Below are 24,579 nucleotides of genomic sequence, written 5' to 3' on the forward strand. Positions count from 1 at the left end.
ATTTGTCTGTGCTCTTCACTAATTTACAGGCTCCTTGAGAGCAGAAACACTTCCCTTTTTATCTCTAGTGTCTAAGATTCAGTAGGTGCTCAATAAATCTTGATTAGAGGGATGAGTGAATGAATGAATGAATGAACAGAGCAAGCTCTGAAGGCTCTAATTAACTCAGTTCCAAGTGCAGCTGGGGGAAACAGGAAACACCAAGTATTTTCTAATGCAGATTCTGAATGTCCTTACACAAGCTTGATTGCTATTGGGGCTTCATGCTAGAATCCCCAGATGGCAGGGGAGAGGATGGCTCAGCTATTTCCTCACCTAAACTCTATCGCCTCTTGTTACAATCAGGTGTTCTCCCTACTGGTATTCAAATAATAATAGTACTAATAAGAATAATAGTATCTAGCACGTGTAGTTTACTAGATCTCAGGAAAACTTTTATGCACTTATGTCTATAACTCAGGTACTCTTCTAAACAGCCTTATGAATCAGATACTATTGACATTCTCACTTTTCAGATGAAGAAACTGTGCATACGGAAGTTCAGTGACTTGTTACCCAAACAGCTGAGGTTCTAACGTGGGCCATCAGGCTCCAGCATCCACTATTTGCTAACTGCTGTTATGGCCTTGTCTCCAGAGGACCCCCTTGAACCAAGAAGCCTGCAGTTTGGAATCCTACCCTGTGTTCCCATTGGGTTCCATCGTTTCTGTCTTCAGACAGCCTGCCCAGAGCTGCTGAGTTCCATTTTGTCCTCACAGATCCTACTGAGCGAGAGGATGCTCACCTCCCTTGCCGCTAATCATTGGTTCAGGGCAATCATCGGTATCTAAAACAGATACAAGAGTCTTTTTTCTCTCACTGTCAGAGCCCTGTCTCCCAGTGCTACTTCCAACTGCCACACAGTGACCACACAGCACACCACATTGGGAGAAGCCAAGTGAATTGACTCCGCAGTGACCTCTCTTTTCTTTTGATTTAATAAAGTTTTATTTTTCAAAATGTACAGTTGGTGGGACCTGTTCACGCATCTTCACCAGCAGCTGGGTCATCTCAGCCCTTGGTGTTTCTGGTGTAAATTACTTGAGCTCTATGCTTTGAAACCAGCTTAAAAATCCTCTACTAAGGAGCTCCTGAAGGGCTGCCCTGGCCAGGGAACCAGGAAGCTTCAGTCTCTCAGAGACCACAGCTGGGGTTTATAAGCTTCCAGTTGGGAACTTCTTTACGGAGTTTCTCATATGTCGCTTTGTCAAACAAGACTAGGTTATCGAGCTTGTCCCAAACTTTGCCTCTGGACCACTTCTTCTTTTTGGCCTTGCCCCCAGATTTGTTCACTGGATCTCTGTCTTTCTTGGCCGACTTTCCAGCATCTTTCTTCTTCTTGCCGTCCTTGGGCAGCATAGTGAAGCCGGGAGAGCAAGTGCTATCACTGCCGCCTCGTTAAGATCAGCAGTGGCCTCTCTTTAATGGGTTTGCCAAGTGGAGGGGAACCATTATCAAATTATGGAACTAGGCAAGAGCAGCCGCCTAGTCCTTGAGTCTGTAATAGAATCTTTTCTTTCCCACGTGACAGGTGAAAGAAAGAACACAAGGCCATGTCAGATGGGGTCTGCCATGGATACGGCTCCTCGGGGTGCCCACGATGACAATGATATGACTTACCAGTCCCACCTTCTTTCATCTACCCATTTTGCCTCCAGCAATGCTCTCTACCGGCCAGTAATAATTTTTATCTCTTGGTGTCTTCTACTCAGAGGAGCTTTTTCAGAAGTTTTCCTGGTGAAGCAAAGGGTAACTGGGAAGCTCTTTGCCCTGAAGTGCATCAAAAAGTCGCCTGCCTTCCGGGACAGCAGCCTGGAGAATGAGATCGCTGTGCTGAAAAAGTGAGTGGGTCCTAGGGTTGGTCGAGTGCAACCGTGGGATCACAACATTTCCTTCACAAATTACCTTCGAGAAGGACTGGGGCTGAATTTCCACACCCAAAGGTATTACTCCCTTCGATTGAGCTAATGGGTCAGTTTGATCCATCAGCTATATTAGCCAGACAGCTGATTTTCTTTTTTTTTTTTTTTCAGCAAATTAACTAGTGATCAACTGATAGCAGAGTTGGTTTATGTACATAAACCACAGGGTAATTAACTCAAAGGACCAAAAATCAATTGAGGGCCAACACCAGGAAGCATCAATAATTAAGGAAGCAGCACAAGGTTTGGAAATGAGCCTCAGTTTCTTCCAAAGCAAATGCAGGTTCAGTACCCCAACTGTCATGAGGGAGCTGACACTAACAAATCATCAACTGTTTAGAGCGGGACTCATAAAACAAACCCTTGTGGAACCCCTATGGTGAGCCAAAAGTTTATTAGGCATCAAGACCACAAGGATGAAACCAGCAAAATTCCTTACCCTCAGGAGCTCGCATCTTGTGAACAGAGTCAAAGGTGCCCATAAGTAGCACCAGTCCCATTGGATGTGAGCCACACAGCAAAAGGCAGAGTTCAGAGGAGACAGAGATTCAGGTTGCCTATATGTGTGTTTTCACGAGTATGTGTTTCAGGTACATTTTCAAAGAAGACAGACCTTGGTGGGTGAGTAGAATTTTGTGGAGGCAGGAGGGGCAGTACAGAAAGGGAAGTCTGGCCAAGAGTAGCATAAACTTTAACATAGAATCATGGACGGGCAAGGGAGGTTAGGGGAGAGTTAGAACTGGAAACTCCTGAACCGAGAGTGAGCACCGTCAAGGGACAGGAGGTGAAACTAAAATGGTCAAGTGGAATCTGATAATAAAGGGTCTTAGATGCCGTGATAAAGAATGTTGACTTTATTCTGTGGGCAAAGAAAAGTCATCAAAGGATTTTAAGTCAAAAGTCCCATGATCGGATTTATATTTTAGAGCCATCCCTCTTAAGCATGGTGGTGGAGGATGGATTGGAGGATGCCAGCCTAGAGGACAGGAGACCAATTGCCAGACTTTCTCAATAATCAAGGGAAGGGATGAGGACGCAAGCAAAGGTAGTGGCAAGATCACGTGGTGGCAAGAAGACTGGGTTCAAGAAATTTTTCAGAGAGAGAGGTGATTAGGTTTGGGGGTTGGCTGGTAGGAGCGTAAAAAAGAAAAGCATTAAAAAGACCCTGAGAAAGTCGGATCTCAAAGAGATATTTGTACATCCACGTTCATAGCAGCATTATTCGCAATAACTAAACCATGGAAGCAACTCAAGTGTCTATCAGTGGATGGACGGATAAGCAAAATGTGGATATACATGCAATGGAATATTGTTCAGTCTTAAAAAGGAAGGAGATTCTGCAGTTTGTTTGCAACATGGATGAACCTTGGGGACATTATGTTAAATGAAATTAGCCAGTCAGAAAAAGATACGTACTGTATGATCCCACTTATATGAGGTACTCAGAATAGTCAAAATCATAAAGACAGAAAGTAGACAGGTGGTTACCAGGGGCTGGGGGCAAGGAATAATGGGGAGTTATTGTTTAATGGGCATAGAGCCTCAGTTTCACAAGACGATAACAGTTATGGGGATGGACAGAGGTGATTTTTGCACAACGATGTGAACCTATTTGATACCGCTGAATTGTACACTTAAAAAATGGTTAAGACGGAAAAAAATTGTTTATCATGAAACATATCAAAGTGTAAATAAAATATATATGTATAATTTAAGAAAAAAAAAAGACCCTGAGATTGAGCTGTTATGTGGACAGTCATATCATTACTTGGGATAGCAAATGAAAAGGCTGAGAGGAAATAGAAATTGGTTGCAATATATTGAATATAAATATCCACCTATCTCTACATAGAGGTAGGTGTCTGGTAGGATGTTAGAGATGTAAGTCTGGGCTTCAGGGAGATTAGGGTAGAGACTGTAAACTCATTGAGAGCAAGGACTAAGGTGGTCTTTCTTATCATTGCATTGTATCACCAGTCCCTAACAGCACAGGTGCTCAATAAATATTTGTTCAGTGAGTAAATCATCGATACATTACTGTTAGCATCGTCAGGTTATAAATGTAGTTGAATCCATCATGTAGCCACTGCATGGGGTCTGTATTTTTTTTTAATATCTTAAAGATGCTAGCTACTATTGATTATGTGTTTTCTATTTCCCCAGGCACTGTTCTAAGCATTTTACACGTCTTATCTCTTTTCATCCTGATATAATTCTATGGGAAAGATGTACTTTACAGACAAGGAAAGTGAGGCTTAGAAGATCTGAGTAAACCAGCCAAGGTTACCCAGCTAGTAAGTGCCTGAGTCAGACCTGAACTCAGGTCCAACTGACTCCGAGTCTAAGTTAACCCTTGTGCTGCACAGCCTTGAGTAAAACTTCTTAGAGACTTTCCTCCTGGATGGGCATGCACAGAGATGCTGCCTAGAAACCAGCCCCGCAGCTAATATGATAATTCTGCTTGCCTCAGCCTCTGAGTAATCCCAGACAAAGGTAATCTAGGGCAAGGTTTCTTGACCTCAGTGCTATTGACATTTTATTTTTTTTTAATACCTTTATTGGAGTATAACTGTTTTTCAATGTTGGTTAGTTTCCTCTGTACAACAAAGTGAATTAGCTATATGTATACATGTATCCCCATATCTCCTCCCTCTTGAACCTCCCTCCCACCCTCCCTATCCCACCCCTCTAGGTGGTCACAAAGCACCGAGCTGATCTCCCTGTGCTATGCGGCTGCTTTCCACTACCTATCTATTTTACATTCGGTAGTGTATACATGTCAGTGATACTCTCTTACTTTGCTCTTGACATGTTAAACCAGCTAATTCTTTGTTGTGTTGAGGGCTCTCCTGAGCATTGTAGGATGTTTAGCAACATTCCTGTCTCTACCCACTAAATGCCAGGAGCACTTCCCCCCTCCCCAATCGTGACAGTCAAAAATGTCACTAGATATTGTCAAAGATCCCCTCAGGGACAAAAGAGCCCCTGCTTAAGAATCACTGATCTAAGGCATCCCACCGAACTGACCCTCAAAATGAGCATCTGTCTTACTTCTCACAATATCCTGGAACAATAATTTTGCAGCACTTCCTCCGTGGTTACCCATGAGGAGGCTTAGCTAACCAAAATCCCACCTGTTGAGGGATCACACTTCATGCGATGTTTCTGAAGGAGAACTGGATACCCATTTTGTAGAATAACCTAGTGATCGATGCTCCCCTAGCCTCCCTCAGTTCTTTTAACTTTCTCTTTTGGTGAAGTTTAAAGAGATTCCTGGAGTAACAATGAAGTATTTGTTCCCTGAAGGCACGAGGATCAATTACCCATTCAAAAATATGAACTGAACACCATTCTGGGAATCTTTTCTCTGGAATTTCTTTGTGACTGCCTACTTATTAGGAAGGCTTCACAAGGACCCTATCTTCCTAAACATTGTCAACAACAGTCTCTGAAAGAAATAAAAGTCCAGCTGGGCTAGATCTGCGTTCTTTGTCTGGACAACCTGAACCATATAACTTTCTCCATTACCTTTACTCTTCCTCAGGATCAAGCATGAAAACATCGTGACCTTGGAGGACATCTATGAGAGCACCACTCACTACTACCTGGTCATGCAGCTGTAAGTAGAAGGTGACCTGCTTCTCCACACATGTCTTGCGGGGCCTTAGAGGACTAGAAGAGGTTGGTCGGTGATGAGGGAAAGATGGTGATTAAAAGACAAATCAAGAATTAGTGCAAGAGACCCTGAAATGCCAAGAGTTCCTTCTGGTCATGGATTTGTCCTGAGTGGACCGAGGGGTAAAACTAGGGCTGATGATTGAGTTGGTATGTACCAGTGTAACCTTACCACTTGTTAAAATATTTCCTACCGGTCAGCAAATAGCTGTGGCCCTAACCTGTCCATCCTTCCCTGCTTCCTTATACCCCCAACTTTCTGGACCTCCCCACAACCCTACAATTGAAGGGGTAATGCCTGACATAGCAGGAGGCCTCCAGAACCCTTCTCTGGCACCATAGCTTGAGTCCATTTTGACCAGTCAGTCCCTGTCCTCTTAACCGGGCATTAAATATTTTAACATCCTCCAGGGTGAAATTACCGTGAGAGTAGAAGCCACAGATAGAGAGATATCAATTCAATATAAAGAATGACTTTCTCAAAAGAGAGGCACCCAATGTTAACAATAAGCTGGTATTGTGTGTGTACCCATGTGTAGGACAGAAATGGCACCCCATTAGAAAGGTGTCCATGTCACTGTCATATCCAAATAAGAGCTACGCCTGAGAGTGACTGCTATAGGGCGGGTCAGTGCTCCTGAGGGCTCAGCCTTAGGCTCAGAGATGCTTCTGTGTATAAAGTACACACTCACACTCACACTCACACTCACACACACATCACCCGACAATCTCAGCACAGCTGGATGCAATGTTTTTGACTGATAGGCTGATTCCTCAGAAATTTTAATGAGCTAACTCAGGCTGTTCACTCCTGGGCTCACCTGAGGCCCAGTGAATAGTGGTAGCAAGCAGTCAAGGGAGTGAGTTTGGAGGGGCCCAGAGCAGCACTAACAAGTAAGCAGGGACCATGTGGCACCTTCATGAGGCCAAGTCAACAGAATTAGCACACAGTCATCCAGGTAGGAAGGTGGGCAGGTTTAGATGTCACCAAAGTACGTCAAGCCTCCTAGAGCACAAGCTCCAGGACCCAGACCAGTCTGAGTCAGGAATTCATACCTGTGTACAAAGAGTATCTTTCTCATGGGCCCCTAGCTCCCATAGCAGAGCCCAGAGCTTCAGGACAGAAACAAAAGGAGTAGGGTGGTGTGCATTTTGATTAGAGAAATTCTACTTCCTTATTGCTGCATGGTGCTGTCACGTGTGTATATTCACAACCAGTGTCACTTGCAGGAACTACAGGGAATCAGGTTGCATCATAATATATAGAAATAGTAAGAAAGTGACAAAAAATAAAACAGTCTGTCTTAGGAGGGAGTGAGTTCTCTGCCACTGATGTGTTCCAGTACTGTCTAGAAAACTTGGCAAAAATAGTGGAGAGAACGTTCAAGACATGGGGGTTGGACCTGACCTTAAAGCTCCTCTGAATCCTTAGATACCATACCATGTGAGCCGAAAAACTCTATTACTATTAGAGTCACTACATGACTCTACCTCGTAATTTCAGCTTTACGTAGCTCAACTTTCCAAAATGAAGAAAGAACTCCTGGCATAAGCCCAGTTAGCCTCATCCGCACTTCCTTCTCTTTTCTACTTTGTCTGATTTCAGCTTCACCTCTCCCTTGCATCATGGCTTTCTGTGTCCTAGGCCAGGAAAGAAGGCAGCTAAGAAACGTGTCCGCAGGAAGCAATTATTGGCTTCCTTTTTTTTTTTTTTGACGTATAGTTGATTTACAATGTTGTGTTAGTTGATTATTGGCTTCTTGCAAAACCCTAACCAGAGGCATTTTGCACTTAAAAAACAACTTTCCAGGGAGAGGTCAATGGTTGACCCAAATAAATGACTCCCTAGTGATATCATTCCAGGTACCCGAAGAATGTGTTCTGAGGTTGGAGTAGTTCTCCCTGCACCTCTCAAATCATAGTCTCTGGGTACTTGCCTGTTCCACCACAGCTGTGTCCCCAGGACTACAGAACAAGTGAATTCATGTCCCTTTGACCTGAAATAAGTACTGGATTCCTGCACTTGCCCCTGTGCCCACAGTGTTTCTGGTGGGGAGCTCTTTGACCGGATTCTGGAACGGGGTGTCTACACAGAGAAGGATGCCAGCCTGGTGATCCAGCAGGTGTTGTCAGCAGTGAAATACCTCCACGAGAATGGCATCGTCCACAGAGACTTAAAGGTGCCAAGGCGGGGCCCTCAATGGGAAACAGGGAATGACCCTTTAGGAAGCTACATGAGTCATGGGAAGTCTAAGCTCTGTAAAATGAGAGGGCTAGACTTGCTCATCCCTCAGATTCTAAAACAAATCTTGGGTGACAACAATCATTGTTCATTTGCACCTCAGCCTTTTCCTGAACTTTTCACTAGGCCTCACCCTACTAGGTTACCAAAATAATCCATACATTTCTTGAATTTAGCCACAGTCAAATTTAATAAATACTTATTGAAAGTCAACATTGCAACAGACACCTACCAGACTTTAGAGAGATCAGAGAAAATAAACTAAGGGTTGGTTTCCTCAACAAGCAAAACAGTCTTAGGGTAGTTAGAGATGAGAAGAGGGAAGGGTTAGTACATTAATAGTTATAAAGTTAAGCAAAGTCGGGCCAAAACCAAAACTCAAGGTGCTGGGTTAGAGGGGTTGAAGGTCCGGTGGGAAGAAGGAAGGAAGAATGGAGGGAGATTAGTCTGGCTTTGAAGTCAGAAGCTCAGGATGCCGCTCCCTAAGAAATTTCCTTCCCTCAGGGGGAGGAAAGTGATGCTTGTTTCATGTGATTATATCCTGCATTACATGATATTTCTCTTCTCCCACAGCCTGAAAACCTGCTGTACCTCACCCCTGAGGAGAATTCTAAGATCATGATCACAGACTTTGGCCTCTCCAAGATGGAGCAGAATGGTGTCATGTCCACTGCCTGTGGGACCCCAGGCTACGTGGGTGAGTCTAGGAACAGAAGGGAGGTTGACCAGTTGGCTACACTCCACCTCATGGATGTTATTCATGAAGAAGGATTGTTGTAAGGAGACAGGGTTCAATTTCAGGGGTGATCCTGGTAGTACAGTCACTTATGAGGTTTAGGGACAGCCAATCCATCTGGACCCTCCTGCTCACAAATCCTACATCTTCAAAGGCATCCTACCCCTGAGCCTTCCCACTCCTCCTGTCTATACTTTTGCTCTCACTTTTGCAGACAGACTCCCTGCCTTTATCTAGACCAGGGGCAGAGAAAAGATCACAAACCCAGAGATCAGTAAATTGCTGAGAGGTTGGCCACTAGACCTCCTTCTACTTTCTCCCAGTCTGAAGAAGACCTCAGCCCCCCAACTGGTGGTATCCTGGAGGCACAGTGTTGTGTTTGAATCTGAGGAACTCAAATATGGGTCCCCAAATATACACCCAAGAAAATACCCTAGGAAACTAGCAGAAGTGGGGCCTCCTGCCTAACAGCCCTATAGGCTTCCAGGGCCCCCCAAAAGGTGAGAGCAGGCAGGGTACCAGGAGAGAGCATTCATGGAATCTAGGAGGGGGAAAGCCAAAACTCAGAGCATCCACTACTGCCCCTTCCCTCTTAACCACTCATCACCTGATTGGGGCTGGGAGTGGGAAGAAGAACCCTGACTCAACAGAGGGAAGCTTCTCTCTCCCCAAAAGAGAGGTTTGTCACTTACCAGCACATACTGAGTCCATTGGATACAAATCCCTGGTATCTGGGATAAATGCAGACAGCAGCTCGCTACTGCCTTAGAGCTCCCAATCAGAGGAAGACATGGCCCATTCCCTCATGGAGCTCTTGATCTGATGGGGTAGACTAAGCCCTGCCCTCAGAAGGTAACAGAGACTGATGGGACAGTTACTACTCAATGGAACTCCTCAATTAATGGAACTTCTGCTTTCAGGGAGATCCCAATCTAGTGGGAGAGACAGCCTTTACCTTGCAGATTTCCCTGTCTGCAAGGAGACACAAGGTCCCTGTACTGGGGGGTCCCCCATCTGAGTGGGGAGATATAAGCCCTGCCTCCAGAGACTACTCAGTATAATGGGGAAAACATAGCCCTGGAGATCCCCAGTCTGATGGGGGAGTCATAGGCCCTGTCATGGGAACTTTCAGTCTGATGGAGGAAGATTTAGTCTGCTGGGAAAGACACAATCCCTGCCCTAGGGGAATTTTCAGTCTTAAAAAACAACACTATCCCAGGCGCTACCCTAGTCCTCTTCGCTAAGCTGCGTCCTGACACTTGTCCCTCACCCCTCAGCCTTCTCTCTTGCCCCTGCTCAGCTTTGACTCTGCCTTTGGTTTGCTGCAGCTCCGGAAGTGTTGGCCCAGAAACCCTACAGCAAGGCTGTGGATTGCTGGTCCATTGGAGTCATCACTTACATATTGTGAGTAGAAGCTGGCATTGGCTCAGTTCCTGAGGAATCTCAGAGCCTGCTCACCCTTTCTTCTCTCCTCCCCATCTCAGCTCCTTGAGTAGAATCCACCTCCAAAGCACGTGCATGTACACACGCACGCACACACGCGTGCACACACACACACTTACGCACACAGCTCCAAAGGCTCTTGTCCTGACCTCCACCAGGTTATAAAAACAGAGCTCAGTGTGAACCCACCGTTCAGCCACATGGCACTCCCTGTTTAAGCACCCCACCCCCATTTACTGTATATAAATGTATTGAGTCCCACTCTGTATGATGAGCAATAAAAGAGGGAGAAGCCAAGCTAAGCTTAGAAGCCAAGTGGGCAAAATGTTCACATCTCAGATTTGTCTCCTGGCAACGTCAGCCCAAGGCAAAATGATGGCCTGGATGAACCCGAAATCGGTCACTGCTCCTCTCCACACGTTCTCAGGCTCTCCCTTCCAAACCTGCTCACCGCCTCTTCCCCAGCATCCCTTCTCACCTATAGCAAACTCTGCTCTTAGGAAAATAACCTGCGATTAATCATTTACTCCTTAGTGTGGATACATTTCTCTATTTCCTCAGCTTATGTTGAATAATGCTTCTCGTCATTCATCTACTCAACAAATATTCACTGACTGTCTGCTCTGTGCCAGTCAGTGGTTTAAGTACTGAAGAATGATGAACAAAGGAGCCTAAAAAATCCCTCATGAAACTTACATTCAAGTGGACATTTCTACCATCCTTCTTAAAAATAGTTTATATATCATCTGAGAGTCAGGGGAAGTATGTGGAGAAGTGGTGAGGGTTTGGGGGATATAATGATCAAAGAGGCCTTTCAGGGTGGCCTGTTCCAAGCTTTGACTCCTGCATAAACACTTGACAGAACCTGCATCATTCCTGAATCAGAGGCAGACCCATGTCCTGGTCACACTGCTGGTGGGGACCTTTATGTTTCCTGCCTGTGTATATAGTGGGAGGCTGGACAGAGGGGAGAGGTTGGCCCAGGGAGGATGGGGTCGTTCAGCAGCATGTACCTTCCTATTCCACTGCAGGCTGTGTGGGTATCCCCCCTTCTATGAAGACACTGAGTCTAAGCTTTTTGAGAAAATCAAGGAGGGCTACTATGAGTTTGAGTCTCCGTTCTGGGATGACATTTCTGAGTCAGGTAAGACCAGCCAGTGTGAAGGACAAAATAACAGGCTCAAGGCAGAGGCTGCCAAGAGACAAGAGCTTAACAAAGGATGCCAGTCCTGGCTCTTGATGGTCCCTGGGGAATCTAACAGAGCAGGCTCCAAGGAAAGTGGAGAAATCTTCATCTGGGTCAAAGGCCAAGAAAGTGATTCGCATCTCAGGTTAATGCTTTTGTTTTCCTGGAGGCAGAACCGCAGTATGTCTGGTAACAGTGGAGGAGGTGGTTCAGATAAGGGGCCAGGAGGGAAGAGCCAGGCACAAGGGAGTGTTCCAGGCAGGAGTGGCAAAACCAAGGCCAAGTTTTGCCTTTCACATATCAAGATCAGGCGTCTGCAATGTCTGTGTGTGGGAAGGTTATCAGTGTTTGTTGTTGGGTCCATTAAGTGGGGATCAGAGCTGGGATAAGCTAGCATTCACACGTGTACCCATGTGCGGTGCTGGCCTCTGACTGGTGCAAATGTGTACCCGCATGGCATCAGGCACGTTGGTGCCTCATGCCCAGAGATGTATCTCCAGTGTTGGGTGGGTGACACGGCTGCATAGAGCCTTTCTGGTGGTTTGTGGTGGGTTGTTGTTAGGTGGTTTGGTTTTTTCTCTCTTTCAAGACTCTTAAAATTGCCTCTTTGGAAGATGAGCTAAAGCTTTCAGTGCCACCCACCAGCCTGGAAGTGAATTTCCATCAGTCATGGAATCTGGTCCTTATCTGTTGTATCTTTGATTGTTCCCCCTAGCCAAGGATTTTATTTGCCACTTGCTGGAGAAGGACCCGAATGAGCGGTACACCTGTGAGAAGGCCTTGAGGCACCCCTGGTGAGTGAGGAATGGGGGATGGGCTCTAGACCCTCACCTGTTGTTCCGCAAACACCATGCTGACTCGTTCACAGCGTGTTTCCCTGGAGTCTGCTTGCCCTAGCTGTTTACTGTTTGACATCCAAAGAGCACAGACCAGATCCAGCTAGAGAAGAAAATAGCATTTAAGTAAGTGGATTCTGACCCAATGGTGGCAGCTGGGTCATCTAGTCAAGTTCAGGAGGCAGATACAGCTAGACAGGTAACTTTGCCCTGTCCTTAAGAGCATCATTTTACTCTGGGATCAAAGTCTGTTCCATGCAAGGTGCGCTGAGAACAATCACAAAGCAGCCAATTGGTAAAGCAGGTAAATAAAGTCTTGAAACACTTCTTTTTTCATGCTACACCCCTGCTGGAAAATTTACAAGCTCCCCAGTCGCCACCACAGCAAGCCTAGGTTTTCCCTAATCTGGCCTGACCTGTTACCTCCAACTTCATTTCTCAGGATTCCCAGAGTACCTTCTGTATTCCAGAAAGGCCTAATAGCTATATTGCTCTCCCTGCCCTCCCCTGCCTTCTAAACCCAAATTACACCTTGGATCGTACCATTCTCACCACATCAAATGCCCTGCAATCGATGTAGCATTCTTCAGGCTCCAGAGCAGTTTTTGCCCTTCTCTAAAGCCCTGCCTCCTGCAATCTGGACAGACCTCCTGTCTTTCCTTATCCATTACACAGCTCACCATGAATTACTCTAGTTCATGGCATGAAACAAGGCTTCAAACCTACACTGTAAGCCCCTAGCGATCAGGGCCACGTCTGTTACTTCTCTGGGTCCCTAAGTACCTAGAAAGTATTATGTACGTGGCAAATGTCTGAGGGACACTTAAGAGATGGATGAATAACAGGCCGAGGGGACAAGAAAAGGGCAGCCTGTATTGGGTGGCTTTACTGGGGAAGGAGAAGGTGGGTTCTGAGCAAAGTTTTGAGCCAAAGGATGGTGACAGCCCAAACGCCCTCTGACATGGGGTGGGGGGATGGGGTCAGTAAACTCCTTTTCTATAAAGTGCCAGATAGGAAATATTTTAGGCTTTGCTGGCCATATCGTCTCCATGGCAACCACTCAATCTGCCCGTTGCAGCTCGGAAGCAGCATAGCCCACAGCTGAATGAACGGGCGCGTCTGTGTCCCAGCAAGATCTTATTTACAAAAGCAGGCAATGAGTAGATTTGGCCCACAGGCTATAGGTTGCCCACCCAGCTCTAAAGCAAGTTTCTAAAGCATAGGCCCCCTATGGCCTGCCCGGCGGAAAGAGGAGCCCTGCCTCCAGCCCCTTCGTAGCTCCGGCTGCCCTTGTCCTGAGGCAGTCCGCTCAGTTTACCCTGGACCTGCATGCCCAGCCCCCTGCCCAACCCCTGGCTGAGTCCCTGTAACCACCACTAGCCAGGGGTCCCCTCCACGTCCACAGGATTAACGGAAACACAGCTCTCCACCGGGACATCTACCCGTCAGTCAGCCTCCAGATCCAGAAGAACTTTGCCAAGAGCAAGTGGAGGGTGAGTGGTCCTCTCCAGGAGGCGGGCAGGCTGTCTAGGCCCTGGAGGCTGGGCTGGGGCAGCTGGGGGAGGGGCTTTCCTTGGGGTCTCCCGGCAGACCCTGGAGTTCCCTGAACCCTCTCTGAAATGAGAAGTGTACACATCGGTTTCAAGAGGTCCCAGGGCAAAGGGAAAGCTTAAGCCTCACGGCCCTCTGAGGATGGAGACGGCCAGAGACTGGTCTCGTATCTCCTCAGCAAGCCTTCAACGCAGCAGCCGTGGTACACCACATGAGGAAGCTGCACACGAACCTGCACAGCCCAGTTGTCCGCCCGGAGGTGGAGCACGGGCCACCCATCACTCAAGCGTCTGAAGCCTCAAGACCCAGCTCCCCTGAGATCACCATCACCGAGGCACCCGCCCTGGACCAGAGTGTGGCCCTCCCTGCCCTGACCCGGCTGCCCTGCCAGCATGGCCCCCGGCCCACCGCCCCTGGGGGCAGGTCCCTCAACTGCCTGATCCACGGCTCCCTCCACATCAGCAGCAGCCTCGTGCCCATGCAGCAGGGGCCCCTGGCCGTCGGGCCCTGCGGTTGCTGCTCCAGCTGCCTGAGCGTCGGGACCAAAGGGAAGTCCTCCTACTGCTCTGAGCCCACGCTCCTCAAAAAGGCCAACAGAAAACAGTACGTATTTTCAGCCAAAGTCCAAGGCCTAGCCCTGCTCAGCCTGGATCTGAAAGAACTCAGGCAATGGAGCTGAAAGAAATTGACCAAAGAGCCTCTCCCATTTGGGGGCAGCTCTGTAGGGGGGGAGAGCTCTGGGTGGGGGGGGGGGGGGGGGGGGGGTCAAGGGAAATGCCTCCAGTCCTGTCCCCACCCCTCACCAGCTGTGTGGCCACTGTCATTTCAATCCATATCTCTGTTTCTAGTTTGCTCATCTGTAAAATGGGTTGATTGGATCATACCTGCTCAGCCTGCCCCACAGAGGTACTGTCAAAGTTTAGTGAGGCAACAGGGATTATAAATGCCTGAAGAAAGCTGGGTAGATGTGAGTGGTGGGCGTTAGATTCCTTGAGTTTCCAGGGCCTCTGTGTTTTAGGGGGACATTGGGGGCTTGGTTATCTCATTCATCTTTTCTATAAAGGCTCGTACTTTCTGAACCTCATAAAGGGAGGGCTGAGTGGCAGCCACAGGCACAGAGAGTTATCCCGGCTCTCCTTCCTCCTCAAATACTCCATCATAGCCGGCCGCTCCATTTCCTTTCCAGGAACTTCAAATCGGAGGTCATGGTGCCAGTTAAAGCCAGCGGCAGCTCCCACTGCCGGGTGGGGCAGACTGGAGTCTGTCTCATTATGTGATCCCAGGGGCCTGTGTCTATGTCACTACAATTTTCAGGTGAGGGAACTAGAGGGAGGAGGGCCAGGGCCGTGGGCTCAGGGGGAAATCGCAGTCACAGAGTCTCAGTGATGGGGTCCAAGGGGTACCAGAGGCGACAGCACCCCCCCACCCTGAACCCCCTTCTTCTGCAGGAGAGATAGCTATTCACCTCTTCTCTGCCTTTCCAAACCTGGAGTCTACGCTGCAGTGGGAAGAAGGGAGAGCAAGCCGAGCAAGGCCTGATCAGAAGCAGCAGACAGCTGCCACCTGGAACAGACCCTCACAGAAGGCCCAGGAGTGAGTCCCCAAGCATGGAGGCCTCACCGAAGCTGTGGGCGGGTGGAGCGGCACCCGAGGCTTCCAGGTCCCCCTGGCCTGCCTGCTCCGTGCCCCCAACCCTACGTGCCGTGGCTCTGCACAGTGTCCGTAGATAGCTGTCACCCAGGTCTGTGTCGTTCGTCATGAAAAGCTTAATGGGCTGGCCAAGCTGTGTCACCATCTCCGAGCAAAGCCATATGGAGCATCTACCCAGACTCCCCGCTCAGCACACCCTGGATCTTGCCTCTCCAGCCTCCGTCCTCGTAGCCAGAATGGGCTCGTTAATGGAGTGGCCTGCGCAACTGCATGAATGACAGGCAGCTTCGTGGTCTGCTTGTGAGCTCTCCACGTTCAAATCCTAACTCCAGGATTAGCTCCAAACCTGGCCAGCCTACGCCCAGCACTCTTCTGATCCACCTCTCTCCCTGACCCCATCCAAAAGCAGGACCACACCCTCCAAGATGAAAAAGAAAGAAACCCAAGGCAAGGTACCGTAAGGAATTATTATCCTGGCCGGATGCCCTCTACACACACACTCAATTAAGTGAAAATTGGAAGTTGACTGTTCTTTCAGCGAGTAATTCAGATCCTGGCTCTGCTCCCCTCTCTCTCCCTGAAAATCAGACACATTGTTCTTGTCCCTTCCCAGTTTTCTGGTCTCCCGCTCCCTCCAGCTTCAGGCTCTGTGTTGTGCTGAATAAAATGAACATATTTTTTTCTATGAGGTTTCTTTTGGTTCTTCTCTAAGTCAGAAGCAGCTCAGGGGCTTCTGGGCCTCCTGGAGTGGAAAATGCACAGAGAGCTTGAGGTCAGGTAGGACCTAGCGACGGTAGGAGTGGTCGGGGGACACACAGTGGGCCAGGCACCTAGTGACATGAGCTACACGCATCAACTCATTTCCTTCTCAGAACAACCCCTTGGCGGAGGTGCCACCGGAACCCAGACAGTCCAGCCCGAGCAGCCATCCTCCTAATGCCTGTAATAGATGAACTTGGGTTTGAGGCTCTAGCGCTGCCCTGCCTGCCACATCTGTGACCTTGGGGGAGTCACTGAACCTTTTGTGCCTTGGTTTCCTCACTTGGGGACAACAGTGCCACCTACATCATGAGGTAATGCAGGTGATGCAGCTAGCATAGAGCCCAATCAGTAATTACTCTGATCAATAAAGACCAAGAAGTTCATGTAGATAAAATGCTAGCACAGCGTCCGGGCCACAGTTAGCACACAAACGTTCGTGCCATTTCCATATTTTCAGCACACACACACACACACACACACACACACACACATCCATTTACAGCTTCTTTTTGAGATCTCTAGAGACACAGGGTCTGGTCTTAGTTCTGCCTCTAGGAGCTGTGTGATTTTGAACAGCTTGCTTGCCGTCTCTGGATTTCTACATTTTCTTCTGTAAACGAGAAACTGTATAGTTGTTCAGAGGTGAAAATGCCTCCTCTGGTCTCTCAAGTATAGAATCCAACAGTTGCTGGAGCAAAGGGGTCCCGTCTCCCTAAGTCTGGGTGATGAGTCGCTAGACTGAGCAGAGTGGGGGCAGCCTATTCTTCACCCAGCACCAGGCCTCGGGCTTGAACAGAGGAGTACCCAGGAACCCCAGATGGGAGACAGAAACAAATGAGAAATGTTTACTTCACAGGGAGACAGACTATTTCCCCTCTTTGAAACTCCAGGCTCCTTTCTATAGATTTTTATTGGGCTTTTCACTTGTACATCATTTTTAGTTATGTTTCTGTGTTGGTCCAGGATTCAGCCTCAACGGAGAATGAAGGGCAAGGACACTGCCCAGCCAAGCGCCCTCCTCTTGAGAGCTCCTGGTTACAATGATGTGGCCCGCCTCCACCATGTCTGTCCCTCAACGGTAGTTGTCCCATCATCCCAGGCTCAGCTGCAGCCCAGAGTAATCCTAACAACTGCACACCAGGGTGGTCCAGGCTGTGCTTTAGGTTGCATAAAATTTTCCTGCAGCTGGACAGTATTCCAAGCCAGCCTGGCCCCCAGAAGCAAAGAGGGCAGATGAGCAGGGCCCCAGGCTGGACGCTGGCGCATCACTTGCAGGTGGCGTAGTAGAGCACGCGCCCATTGATGTGGTTCCGGATCTGCTCCACGTGCTTCTCCAGCCCTGTCAGGTCCGCCGAGCGAAGCATGATGGCCTGGCTCCCCCGAAGCAGCTCCGACTCCATGTCTGAGGGCAGATGGAACAACAGGGGGAGGAAGACGAGCTGGTGAGACACCTGAAGACTCCCAACCCTTCCTTCTCCTCCCACCCACCTGGACGCAGCATCTGTGGGAGAAATCACCTCCACCTTGAGGGAGTCTGGCCCCTAAGGCAGCTCTCTCCAGCCTCAGGCCTCTCCAGCCCCCATCCCACTCTTAGAGAAACATGGCAGGGGCCAGACCCAGGAAGCCCTTACCCCAAGGATCCTCTGCCCCTACTCTTCTCCTCCGCTCTAGGCAGAGTTGTCCCAGGCTGATGAGGGAGGCCACTGGCACCAAGATAAGAAACCCGCTATGTTGGACCCAGACAGCTGCCATCCCACCAATGATTCCTCAGGTGGGCACCAGGGCAAAAGAGCTGGGTGACCAGAATTCCTCCCCAAAAATGCCACTCCAGATAAATCTAGTCCTCCCCCTTCGGTCCATTCCACATCCCACCACCAGATTATGTGTGGAGGATATGAAGGACTCCAAAGTGATCGAGTCCAGCCTGTCCCCCTGTCACCCTAAGCAGGAGCCCCCTGTACCACATTCATGAGGGCTGGTACCCAGCCTCAGCCTGAACTTTCCAGGAACAGGGCCAGGGGGCACTGTCTCACAAGGCTCCAACTCTAGGCAGTTCTGCTTGTTAAAAAGTCTTCTCGTTAAGCCAGAATCTGAGCACATCTTGCTGCCACCCAATTGTCCCAGGTCTGTCTCCTGGGGTGTAGGAATCTATTCTTTCTGTTTCCTACATGGCAGTCCTTCGCATGTCTGAGGCCCCATCTTCCCCAGATGAAACCGCCCAAGCTCCTTCATCGACTCCCCATCTGATACAATCACCAGGCCTTCCCTACATCCCAACCCTGGCCACCCTCCCCCTCAAGCGTGTGGGTTCGTCAATATCCCTTTTGAAGCTGTAGTAGCCTCCACTGAACTCGATCTCACCTGGGAGATCAGCAGAGTGTAACAGGGTTATTAACAGACTGACATTCAGCCAGTGGGTACCCACATGGACCTATGGGTTAATAAAACACTGAAATTTTTACAGTTGCTGTTCTGTTCCCTGACCCCCATCCCCAGAGGCTCCTTAAGCATGCTCCTCCCCATAACCCTGCAATTAAAGGTAAATTCCTGCAAGCAGGTAAATGCTTGCTCCAATGCTACAACCTGAGCCTTTCTGGCTGGTAGGTAGGTGCAGGACACACCAGTTACTAAATATTTTTAATATCATTCTTGAGCCATTACTCCCTTTGTCTTGGCTGCTTTGAATTTATTAGCTCTTTTGGCAGGAGCAAAGGCACTTCTGACTTATATCAAGCTTACAGTTACTCAAAACTCTTGGGTCTTTTTCGGGTGAGTAACAACTCATACGTGTTTATCACTAACCGGTTATAAAGTGTTTAGCTACATTATCCACAGAGAAGCCAGACCTCACCTGAGCTATACTGGTGAGTTTAGGTCCAAACAAGGCCAGAGTGAGAGGGAAATTTTCTCCTTACTTAATTTTATCCTGCTGGTTTCAGCCCATCCTTTTAGACTTCTGAGAGTGGCTTAGAATGCTGGTTCTGTTATCTAGTGCATTAACTACCTGTCATCCTCAGATCTGATTAGCAAATTCTTTATCTTCATACAAGACACTGACGGACAGGGCCAGGGCGTGCACTGACCCAGCCCTGGACTCCTCCCTCTAGATCAGCTCCTCTCGCCTCCCCCTTCAGTTGTGGCCGGCCATAACCACTGTCAACTTGCCAGCCCGCCTTTCTCCATAGTGTCCATCTAGCTAGCCAAACAGATTTTTTTCAAAAGCTTTCTCTAAAATTCAAAGAGGCTCTGTTTTTGTCATTCACAGGGCAGTGACCCCATCATCACATCTCAGAGACTGAGCCTGGAAATCTCTGTTCTCCTTTCCGAGGAACCTCAGAACCCTTTCGAAAGCTTCTTTCATTATGGTTTGCCGTATTCAAAACACTTGGATGGTTTCCTACTGCCTCCAGGGCTGAGTCTACCCACCTCCTCCTGGCATCGGGGCCGGCCACGTGGACCAGCCACACTGGCTCCGTGCTACTTCTCTCCCACCTGTTCTCTCCTCATCAACCCTCCTCTCCAGTTGGGTGATCCCGCCTCCATCCTCAGAACATGTCTTGATGTCCCTTCTCCTCCTCACAGCCTCTTCCAGGCTTATACATCCTCTCAGGCCCACCTCAAATCTTATCTTTTTTGAACATTACCTTCCCTGAACATTTCTCTCTGACGTTACTTATCCTCTGAGCCCCTAGAGCTTCTATTATTTGGGCTTTTATCACAGTCCTCTTTGTGCTATTAAATAGTTTCATGAAGCTGGTGGCCAATAGGAAAAAATGGATTGCGAGCCTCTTGAGGGCAGGCCTAGTCTTTGTGAACATGTCCACACGCCTCAAAGTCACATTATATGCCTTGTACTTACTAGGTGCTCAGGAAATCCCTATTGATCTCACTGCCTTAGCACTGCTAGCTCCAAACATTAGGCCTCAGAAACCCTGGGTTGGGAGCAGCCTTCAGAGATGCCCTGAAGTCCAAGTCCCTGGACAACTCCCTCACCTTTCATCTTGTCCATCATCTCCATGGTTTCCCCAAACAGTTCCTCCGCCTCCATCTTGATGCTTAAGATCCGGCTGCCCTGCTCTCCCAGCGTGGGGCTCTGACCCAGCCTGTCCTTCAACTCAGCATACTTTTGCTTTATTCTCTCAAATCCCTGAAAAAGGAAGAACAGTCTCCACGTCATCATCATCCCAAGTCCTAAAGACCTTTGGCTAAAGGACCTGATGTAACCCAATCAGCACACAGAGATGAGGTGCCTCCTAATATCCCCAATGGGTTGATTCTGCCTATAAAAGCCCCTGGGCCACAAGCCATACCTTAACTTCTGTATTTCCTCTCCCTTCATCTACAGTGCCAGCACAGGGCCAGGTACACAGTTGTCACTTAATAGTATGCTTGGCAGCTTGGCCATTGTACCGGGACCACCGGTACCCTGGAGACACTGAAACTGGCTCTTCGACCTTCTCTCTGATCTAATTCTGACAGTGATGGGGCTCAGGTTGGGCTAAGTCAAGAGTTTCTGTCTGGGCTGGATAACCATGACAGGGGACAAGCTCTGGATCAGGTGTCAAGAGACCTCCTTTGTAGATGAGCTTTAGGTCTGAACAGAGTCACTTCATCTGTGAGAGGAGAGGGATCGGACTGGCTGTTTCCAGCATCCCTGAACCAGCTCCACCAAAGGCATCCAGAGGGAGAATTCAGATACCTGGCCAGGTGCGCCTTAATCCTGAAGCCCCCGCTGGATATTTCAGAATAACTGGTACTCGAAGTGCTTTGGAGCCCATGGTCTTATAAAGTGTACAGAGTCCTGTCCTGCTCCCGCTGGCCATGCTTGCTTGGGCTAACTCTGCCCTCTAGGTACCTCCTGGGCACTCAGTGCCTGCTTGCTGGCCTCCTCTGCCAGATGCTGGGCCTGGGCGGCCTGTGCCCGCTGCTGCCTGGCCCGGTGGCTGAGCTCCTCCATCCGCGCTCGGAAGCCACCCAGCTGCTCCATCAGGCTGGTCACCAGTCTTTCCGCTGGCCCCAGCACCTGCTGAACCTTTGTGGAAAAAGAGACCCGGAGTTTGGGGTGGGTCTCATAGGCAGTGACCTTCATTCTTCTCTCCTCCAACTCATCAGGCCACAAAAACTCTCTACAAGCAGGACATCACTATCGCCACCATCCCAATCCTCTATCTGCCCCCGGCATCCAGGCCTCCCAGTTCTCCAGCTCAGCTGACCAACCCCACCCACTCCTGCAGCAGCCACGAGAGCAGAAAACCAAAGGCTCGAAGCCAGGCTCAAGGCTCATAGGCTCCCTTCTTCAGGGCCCCAGCTCAGTTTCCACCCGGGTCACTTCCTGGCATCTTCGATGTCTTGCGCCCGAGTCTGAATGTTCATTCCCACAAGTGGGGGAAGGAAGCCATAATGCCTACCTCAGCAACCCTGTCTTGGATAAGCTGAAGGGAGCGGCGGGTGCCTTGCATGGTGTCCTCGGCCTCCTGCAGTGCCAGCGTGCCCTGTCGCAGGTTCCCCAGCACATCCTCCACCTGGCCCTCCACTGTGTGGGCTCGGCTCCTGGGGCCGGGGGAATGGAAGAGGGGGGAGGGTGGAATGGGTGCACAGTGAATGAAGAGATGTGGGATCCAACTCACGCCCCAGTCCAGAGAATATCCTTTCCAGCCAAGATAAGAAGCCAAGTATTAACTCAGTAGCTTTTCCATCCCAGGACCCCACCAAGCAGGTTGTCTGAGGCAGCCTCTGGGGACGGTTTCCAATAAGGAAGACGGGGCTGTGCCGAATAAAGTTTCAGCTGGATGCTGTGTATCACTTCACCATCCCCCACCACAGTAAGCACCTCCTCCTGTCTCCCAGCCCTCGGCACCCCTCTGACTTGCAGACGTTCCTCTCTTGCTTCCAGCAACAGAGTTGAGGGGCAAAACCCCAGCCCGATCCTGGGAGAAGTTCAGGGCCCAGGGCCACACCTGGCCTGCTCAGCCGTAGCCTGGAGTCTGCGAGCCCGAGCGATGTCCTGCTTGGTCTGAGAAAGCACCAGGTCCACGTTGGGGAGCCTGGCTGCGATGGCCTGGATCTCATTCATCTTCCTCAGGACTGTGGCAGAGTCTGTGGGCAGCCACAGGGCCAGCACGGCCTCACTGACCTCCTGGATGGTGGCTACGTCAGTGTCAGGGTCTGGAAGACAAACCATCCATCGGAATGGGGGAGCTCAGCCACCTCCCCAAAGATCAGAGGCCTCTCCAGGCTGACAACACCCGTGGGCAGCACCTCCATGCCATCTCTGCCCGGGCTGCCCAAGGAGCTGCGGCTCCCTCCCAGGCACACTCAGGCACCCTGCTCTGAGAATTTCCAGGCTCGCTGCCGCGGGAGGATGGCTGTCAGCACAGCTGTGACAACTAAGTTGCACCACAGGAAGCTGCAGGCTGGGGAGAAGGAGGTGGTACCAGGCAGCTGGTACTGAACAATGCCTGGAGCACAGATATAATCAGCCCTGAAGTGGGGAGACCAGCCAGGGACTGGAACTGCTTCCTTGGCAATAAGAACCCTTCCACGTGCCCCTCCTCTGGGGCAGAGTGCTCGCTTTTGCAAAGGCAGATCAAGATTACCTGGGCTTTGCTCACATGTCACCTTCTGAGAGGGGCCAGCCCAGGCCATCCAATCTAGGATCGCAACCTCTACCCTCTGCCAACACTCCTTACCCTCCTTCTCAGCTTTATCTTCCTCCCTAACATTTATCGCCACCCACGTGCTGGACACTTAACTCATTTATTGGGTTTTCTGTCATTTCCCCACTAGAATGTAAACAACGTGAGGACGGGGACTGGCTTTCATCCACAGCTATAGCCCAGCCCCTAGCACAGTGCATGGCACTTGGAGGCACTCTGTTTGTACATTGAACAAATGATTGAAGGGGCTCCAGTCTCAGGCCTCCTCTTTACTATTCAAGCAAACTGGGACAAGTCAACTGGCTTCGTTGAGCTCAGTTTCCTGATCTGTGAAATAGGAATCACAATGCCCAACCTCAAGGGATGATATGAAAAAATCAATTTAGCAGGAATTTCACAATCCAACTCTGGGTCAGAGAGTAAGGTCAGAAGTACAGAGATGGCATCTCCTCCCCATGGTCACTTTTACAGATTCCACTGGTACTGACATGGTAGGGAAGGGGGCACCCGCCCACCCAGATAGTTTGCCCTAGGACTTAACTCCTCTGGGGCCCACCCAGCCTTACTCTGCAATCAAAGGTTTCCTCACCAGCTGGCTACAGAGGTCCTAGACCCAGTCCCCTCCTCATGCCAGGTGGAAGGACATTCCTGGAAGGTGGAAACCATGCCTCTTTATTGCTATGTCCTTTTGGGGCCAGGGCAGCACACTGCAGGAGCTCAAGGCATAATTGTGGCTGAGTTTAATGAAGTGGGCTTTTCCCCAATTACGAGCTTTCACAAGGACCTCCCCATAGAGACCACCAACCTCTCACCTAACCCAGAGTCCTACTCTCAACGCGGCTTATATGTGCCTTCCCTAGAAAGCCTCTTACGGCAAGCACACCCTCACCTAATGCCTGCCCTTCTTTTGTTCTGCCTCACTTCAGCTGCACCCGTGGGCTTGGTCTTAGTTACACTCAGTTTCATGGGCTTCTGAGTCTCAGGGTGGGCTCAGCAAACATTCACTGCTCCAAGCTGCAGGATGTGGGGACCTGAGACTGCAAGTCAGATTGGACTTGGTCCTTGCCCTCATGGAGCTTGAAATCTAGTGGGGCAAGGAAGCACAACCCTGAGTGATGGGGGTAAGCTCAGGGTGCTGGGACGGCTGTTACAGGGGCTCCTAACCCAGTCTGACAGGTCCAGGAAAGCTTCCTGGAGAATGAGATACCCAGGGGATCCTTAGAGGGTGTGTAGGAATTAGCCAGGTCGGGAGGGGTGGGGCAGGGCAGGGGAGACAATGCAGGGAGAGGACAAACATTAGAGAAGGCAAAGAAGCAAGATGGGTGGTGGGGCGCTGGGAGGTGGTCCATCTCATAACGCAATAATCTAGAGTGTGGACTCCAGAGTGAGGTGAACCCTACCCATACTCCCTCCAAGCTGGATGCTTCTAGGCAGGTTTCTTAACCTCCCTGTATCTGGAGTCCTCACATGCAAAGTGGTAGGCAGTCGGGATTAAATAATGTAAAGCACTTAGAACAGTGCCCGACACTTAGTAAGAACTCAGTAAACCTGACCTATTATCTTTGTCACTTCCTTTGATGACCTGAGAAAGATGGTGCCCCCTCTCTCCTCCACTGGCCTTCCACTCTCCCGCCCTCGCTGTGACCCTGTGCGCCCACAGCAGCTGGTACCCATGTTTCCTGCAGCGGGACTCTGGACCTTAGAATCCACAGCCATGGAGACTGTAAGAATTATCCCAGGTCCCTCCCAGGGGCCAGGCCTCTCTCAGGCCCTGCTCCTTCTCTCTGCCCCTCATCCTGTCCAAGGACTCAACCTGAGACACAAGCATAACTGAGGGGACAGCAGGGATCCCGCAGCCCGGCCACTCCCTGCCCATTCATT

At 49.6% G+C, this 24,579-nt stretch overlaps 2 protein-coding genes across 9 annotated transcripts in view; one reads left to right on the top strand and one right to left on the bottom strand.

Moving 5' to 3' along the window:
- CAMK1G (calcium/calmodulin dependent protein kinase IG) overlaps window positions 1-15,965 on the top strand; it is a 29,134-nt gene extending 13,169 nt beyond the window's left edge. The window contains exons 3-13 of the mRNA XM_029229250.1: window positions 1,752-1,880; window positions 5,506-5,580; window positions 7,678-7,816; window positions 8,452-8,575; window positions 9,943-10,018; window positions 11,089-11,201; window positions 11,959-12,037; window positions 13,485-13,572; window positions 13,809-14,233; window positions 14,817-14,944; window positions 15,079-15,965. Of these exons, the coding sequence (XP_029085083.1) occupies window positions 1,752-1,880; window positions 5,506-5,580; window positions 7,678-7,816; window positions 8,452-8,575; window positions 9,943-10,018; window positions 11,089-11,201; window positions 11,959-12,037; window positions 13,485-13,572; window positions 13,809-14,233; window positions 14,817-14,907 (1,339 nt within the window). The 3' untranslated portion in view covers window positions 14,908-14,944; window positions 15,079-15,965. The remainder of the gene's footprint in view (window positions 1-1,751; window positions 1,881-5,505; window positions 5,581-7,677; window positions 7,817-8,451; window positions 8,576-9,942; window positions 10,019-11,088; window positions 11,202-11,958; window positions 12,038-13,484; window positions 13,573-13,808; window positions 14,234-14,816; window positions 14,945-15,078) is intronic.
- A 950-nt stretch (window positions 15,966-16,915) lies between these two features.
- Window positions 16,916-24,579, bottom strand: part of LAMB3 (laminin subunit beta 3) — a 67,978-nt gene continuing 60,314 nt past the window's right edge. For all 8 annotated transcript variants that reach the window (XM_029230479.1, XM_029230476.1, XM_029230478.1 and 5 more), the window contains 5 exons: window positions 22,000-22,207; window positions 21,451-21,592; window positions 20,898-21,074; window positions 20,036-20,189; window positions 16,916-17,444 (listed from right to left, as the gene is read on the bottom strand). In XM_029230479.1, the coding sequence (XP_029086312.1) occupies window positions 17,308-17,444; window positions 20,036-20,189; window positions 20,898-21,074; window positions 21,451-21,592; window positions 22,000-22,207 (818 nt within the window). In that variant the 3' untranslated portion in view covers window positions 16,916-17,307. The remainder of the gene's footprint in view (window positions 17,445-20,035; window positions 20,190-20,897; window positions 21,075-21,450; window positions 21,593-21,999; window positions 22,208-24,579) is intronic.

This window comes from Monodon monoceros, unplaced genomic scaffold, assembly GCF_005190385.1.
Source record: "Monodon monoceros isolate NGI ecotype Baffin Bay Population unplaced genomic scaffold, NGI_Narwhal_1 Super_Scaffold_18, whole genome shotgun sequence".
NCBI classification, from domain to species: Eukaryota; Metazoa; Chordata; class Mammalia; order Artiodactyla; family Monodontidae; genus Monodon; species Monodon monoceros.